This window comes from Nannospalax galili, unplaced genomic scaffold, assembly GCF_000622305.1.
Source record: "Nannospalax galili isolate Female #2095 unplaced genomic scaffold, S.galili_v1.0 scaffold525, whole genome shotgun sequence".
Classification (NCBI taxonomy): domain Eukaryota; kingdom Metazoa; phylum Chordata; class Mammalia; order Rodentia; family Spalacidae; genus Nannospalax; species Nannospalax galili.
The window spans coordinates 3,531,071-3,536,997 of record NW_008353937.1 but is presented as its reverse complement, the minus strand read 5'-3'; the positions used below and the strand labels follow the sequence as shown (position 1 = coordinate 3,536,997).

The 5,927-nt window shown below is 45.3% G+C and overlaps 1 protein-coding gene across 1 annotated transcript in view; it reads right to left on the bottom strand.

Annotated features, from left to right (window-relative positions):
• Positions 1-1,202: 1,202 nt before the first annotated feature.
• Col22a1 (collagen type XXII alpha 1 chain) overlaps positions 1,203-5,927 on the bottom strand; it is a 214,016-nt gene continuing 209,291 nt past the window's right edge. The window contains exons 38-39 of the mRNA XM_029554999.1: positions 1,527-1,640; positions 1,203-1,250 (exon numbers count right to left, since the gene is read on the bottom strand). Coding sequence (XP_029410859.1) covers positions 1,203-1,250; positions 1,527-1,640 — 162 coding nt within the window. The remainder of the gene's footprint in view (positions 1,251-1,526; positions 1,641-5,927) is intronic.

The window sequence follows — 5,927 nt, the reverse complement described above, 5'->3', positions numbered from 1 at the left end:
ATGCCCATTATGGTGGCTTGGTCTGCTGGTTATTGAAAGCGGGAGTGTTCTCTGTCTTTGTAATCTCTTAGCAGATAGTCTGCAATAAACGTCACATTCTGGCTGATGGTTATTCAATATTAAAACTGGAAGTTTTCTTTTCTACATTTGAAGAGAGGTTTTCATCATTGTAATAAGGTTTTATTTTAAATTACATCCTTCCCACCCTTGAAAACTACCTATATCCCATTCTACCCAAGACAGCCCATAAACTCTATGAAAACAGGAACTCAGTCTTCTTATTCTGAGTCTCTCCAGTGCCCACCTGTCAACTGATACATTGAACACACTTTATGTGGCTAAGGAAAGTGAGATAAAGTATTGTTATATAGCGTAGGCTGGTCTGGAACTTCCTACATCATCCAGGGTGGCTACCAAATTGTGATTTTCCCCCCTCAGTCTCCCAATTGCTGGAGTTACAGGTATGTGCCAAAAGGCCTGACTTAGAACACTCTACAAAAACAGGTGATGACAAAGTGATGGCTAGACGGGTAGATAGATGAATGGATGGAGAGATAGTGGATGAATGGAGAGGTAGATGAATAAGAGGTGGATGGATGGATGGAGAGGTGGATGGATGGATGGATGGTTGGATGAATGGATGGAGAGGTGGATGGATGGATGGATGGATGGATGGATGGATGGATGGAGAGGCAGATGGATGGATGGATGGATGGACGGATGGAGAGGTGGATGGATGGAGAGGCAGATGGATGGATGGATGGAGGAGAGGTGGATGGATGGGTGTGATATGGAACACTGCATAGTCCGTATTACAGAATCACATTTGGACTTTATTCTGTAAGAAAGAATCATCATGTATTCTCTATTGATTGGTTTGTTTGGGGTTAAATGCAAATCTAGACGCCATGCAGATGGTATGCAACACTCAGTGGCCCTGGTCTATGTGAGCCTACTCCCACCACTGAGAAGAGAAGAAATGGGAAATGTGAATCTCACAAACAAGAGCTAGCTGGCTAGAAGGATAAGACTGAACACTGAGTTGATTTATTGCCTTAGTCTGGGTTCTCTATAAAAATGCCAAGAAGAAAAGGACTGGGAAGGATTTCAGTCTGAGTTCCCAAACTGCAGGGTCTCTGAATGAGGTACAGTCTAAAGACTCAACCTCTAATATTTGCTTATGTAACAGGCAGCAGGGCTCCTTAGATGGACACACGGATCTGAAGGCCTCTACTACACAGCAGGTAGATCTAAGGTGGACAAACGGAAGGCAAGGAGGGAGTTGGAAGGCCAGTCAAAGGCATACAAATTTCAAGATATTAATATCCATTGGAATGCCGCAAGCAGTATTTTCACAAGAAAATAAAACTTTACAGATATCCAGTCTGTCGTCACAACCTTGAACTTCCCTGTGATAGATCTAGTCTCCCAGCCTGAATCCTGATGGAGAAATGAGGGCCATGCTGGGATCTGTAGAGAGTAAATTGTCATCGCAGGCATAAAGACCACGCCCATCCCCTGCTCACCTTTCTCCCTTCTGTGCCTTCTCTCCCTGGCTTTCCTGGGAGACCTCTGTCCCCTTTGAAGCCTGGCAGACCTGGGAGACCTGGGGGACCAGGAGGGCAGTCATTGCACACATCCTGAGAGAGGAGAGAGAGAATACATAAATACTCTAGTGACTATCAAGGCAAAGTTGCCCCATTCACACCTCTCTGGGTGGAGATTTGTTTTTAAATGTCATCAAAGATGGACAAAGAGATGAATTGAGTCATGATCCAGGTTAGTTCTGTGTCTAAACTTATTGCAGCACCAACATGTCTAGATTATTACCCCGTTTGTCCCTAATTCTAGTCAGTCACCCAGCTGGAAGTACAGCCTAAGAAAATGATGTCAAAATGCAGATAAAAGTGCCATGAGTATGAACAAAAACATTAGCAGTCCACATGGAAGGCAAACACCTAGTGTTACTAAAAATAGCATGCTCTGCCCCTGAGGCCAGAGCCAAACAAAGCCAGGAGGGAAGGTCTCTGTGGTGTGCCAAGGTAAAGTGGCTTCCTGAGGAGAACAAAGGCAGCCGTGGCCCTCACCACCGTATGTCCTTGCTGGGACACACAGCCAAGCTCTGACCCAGCTTAGCGTTGTTCTTTGCCCAATGGAGGAATTTAATAAATGCTCTCCAGAGCTGAGCTTTGTTCTACTGTGTTCAGGCAGTTCAGTGCTGTTCCTGGAGCAAATTTAAAGCTCTGTCAGGAACAATTCTTAGGATTTGTCTGTGTCCCCTCTGCATCTTAAAAGCTCAGGGCATGGTAAGCACTACGTGAAAGTCACCCGACTACCCGCTCCCACCACCTCTACCCCTCTTGGGTCACCCATTCCTGAGCTCCTCTCTCTCGTTCTCCCTGTCTGCCTCTCCTTGTAAGAATTAAATATGATAATACAAATACGGCATTAAGGGCATTGGGAGGGTGGGTGAAGAATATGTAGGACATTTAGACATTATGATTAGCCAGTTCTTCACTCAGAACAAGCACTCTTAGGAGACACTTGCAAAGCCTCTGCTCTGTTGAGTTCTGTGCTGAGAGCACAGAATGTATGAACCTTAAAGAGCTCAGTGTTGGTTAAGGCTGAGTGCTCTGTGGGAGGCCACACAAAAGCATGTGGACGCTGCAAGGGTCTGTATTCAGTGGTGCAGGCGTGAAGGCTTTCACATTCGCCTGGGTGAATGCAGTCTTTCTGTCACCAAAGCAAGTCAAGTCCTCCTTTCTCTTCATTCTTTCCTACGTGCGCCTTAGTATGAGCTCAGAAATACCATGACTGGAGCACTTCTCTCGCCAGTTGACCACCTGTTCACAACTCTTTTCTTCCCCTCCAGAGAATGTGTGAGCTTGCAGAGCACCGGGGTTCAGCTCTTTGATTTTTTTAGGTCCAGTTCATAACAGAACCAAGTTCAATAAATGAACCATGAGTTCTAATTAACCATTTAACAAGCAACCGATGAATCAACTACCTGACTTTTGATGTGCTGCTCAATCTTCTTTTAGTAGGCGGATAGAGAACATGACTACATATTCGGAAGGTGAGAAGCATAATTACTTTAGTCCCTTGAGCAAGAGTAAATGAGATTAAATGAAGGAAATCATTTATGGTTCCTGATTTATTTCTTCTTTATTTCTTCTTTCAAAAGTAGAAAAGCAGAGAAGATTTAGCACTTATATTACAATACTTTAAATTAAATGCATGAGAGGCATCCATGGTACACTGCAGCAAAGGATGGCTGGCTGGCTGGATGGGTAGATGGCTGGATGGCTGACTGAATAGGTGGATGGATGGATGCATAGGTAGATGGCTGGATGGCTGACTGAAAAGGTGGATGGATGGATGCATAGGTAGATGGCTGGATGGCTGACTGAATAGGTGGATGGATGGATGGATGGGTAGATGGCTGGATGGCTGACTGAATAGGTGGATGGATGGATGCATAGGTGGATGGCTGGATGGCTGGATGGCTGGATGGGTAGGTAGATGGTTGTATGTTTGGATGTACATTTGTTTATGTTTGGATGGATGGATGGATGCCTGGCTGGCTGGCTGGCTGGATAGGTGAATGGGTGGATGCATAGGTAGATGGCTGGATGGCTGACTGAATAGGTGGATGGATGGATGCATAGGTAGATGGCTGGATGGCTGGATGGCTGGCTGGATGGATGGATGGATGGATGGATGGGTAGATGGCTGGATGGCTGGATGGATGGATGGATGGATGGATGGATGGATGGATGGGTAGATGGCTGGATGGATGGATGGATGGGTAGGTAGATGGTTGTATGTTTGTATGTACATTTGTTTATGTTTGGATGGATGGATGGATGCCTGGCTGGCTGGCTGGCTGGATAGGTGAATGGGTGGATGCATAGGTAGATGGCTGGATGGCTGACTGAATAGGTGGATGGATGGATGCATAGGTGGATGGCTGGATGGCTGGATGGCTGGATGGGTAGGTAGATGGTTGTATGTTTGGATGTACATTTGTTTATGTTTGGATGGATGGATGGATGCCTGGCTGGCTGGCTGGATAGGTGAATGGGTGGATGCTATGAAGATGCATAGGTGAATGGGTAGATGTATGGATAGATTACTGTAGATGTATAGCTTGGGTGATGGATGAATGTTATGTAAATGGATAGGTGGATGACTTTCCTGATCATGGGAAGATTTTTCTGGACATGGCCATATGAAATCCTTACTACTTTGTTATTTCTTTTCAATTCCCAGAAAAGCTCTCAGCCTGGGACTTTCCTAGTTTGGGGCCATGCAAGACTGCTCCCTGAGGATCAAAGCTATCTGAAGTCCCAACTGTACTGATGAGATTGGACTCAACACACTAATCCAGTCTGGGAGATCAGTAAGCACAAGGTGAGACAACCCTCATTACAATCTTCCTGATGTTCCCTTGGCCCTCGACACCTGGAACCCCAGTCTTTCTTGATCCTGCACCCCTTCCTGAGGGTGTTTAGTGCCTTCTCTGGATTCCTAGAGACTGGGCAGTCTTCCTTTTCTAACCAGACGGGTTTGATGAGGCCCCACTGTAGCTTCTGCCCACCTAGTATATGGCTTCACATTTCTGACCCTCAATCTCATCAATTAACTGAGGACCTCAAGGTTCTACAATTAGAGCTAATGGAAAACACCCGATGCAAAGTCAGGCAGAGTGGGAAGCACACTAAAGTGTAGCCGTTCGATGGCCCCTTGGGTTTATTATCTTACAACCCATATCTGATATCTTGAACTATTCATAGATTTAATCATGCCTCAGCATCCTCTCCTGTAAGATGAAGTCAGTAATACAACAGTGCCCCAAAACATGTGTGTGTGTGTGCACGCATGTGCACACATGTGCGCATGCACACATGCACTGGATAAAGGTTTATACAAGGGGGTTAATTCATGAAGATACCCTGAAGTCAGCTTCCCAAGGCACATGTCTAACTTCAGAATTCCATTTATGGGGGCTTCTAGAAGAACCTACTCAGGTAGTATTCCAACTGTTGAGATGAGAGATGGATGTTCTGAAATGCTTGGCAGTATCTTTGGTCCTTAAATGAGCAAGATCCAGAAACCAGCTTTGATTCTGCCTCCAGCCCTTTCCAGAACAGGAGACAGTTTTATATAGTAGCTATGTCTAACTTTTGACCATGGAAAACTAGCTTTGATTTCCAGAAACAGTCTATTCTACCCATTGACTCTCTGAGTGTCCCAGGTTCCTGATGTAGAAAACAATATCATGAATCATACCTACCTCATGGAGTTGAAAATTGAATAAAAGATGTGCAGCAAGCATTTAACATTGCCCTGAGAACCTTCTGTTCCATCCCTGCACTTCCCCATCACACAGCTCTCAGATGCATGGGAACATTAAGTACTTGTAAGGCAGTAGTCCAAACAAGGACCTAAATTTTTAGTTGAACTTAAATTTATATAGCTGCATATGGCCAATGGCTGCCATATTGGATTGTGTAAATTGGGCAGCCACTGGGCAGATGTCACTGTGACCATTGTTAATAAGCAGCATCTTAAAATGTGTTCAACATCATTAGTAATTAGGGAAATGCAAATTAAAATCACTTTTAAATTTCACCTTACCCCAGTCAGACTGGCTAAGATCAAGAGAACAAATGATACCAAATGTTGGAGAGGATGTGGGGAAAGGGGAATGCTCATCCACTGCTGGTGGGGCTGCAAACTTGTTCAACCCCTATGGAAAGCAGTGTGGAGAACGCTTAAAAAACTAAAAATGAGCTGGGTATGGAGGTGCACACCTTTAATCCCGGGAGGCCGAAGGCAGAGGCAGGCGGGTCTCTGTGGGGTCAAGGCCCGCCTGGTCTACCTAGTAAGTTCCAGGCCAGCTGGGGCTACAGGGAGACCCTGTC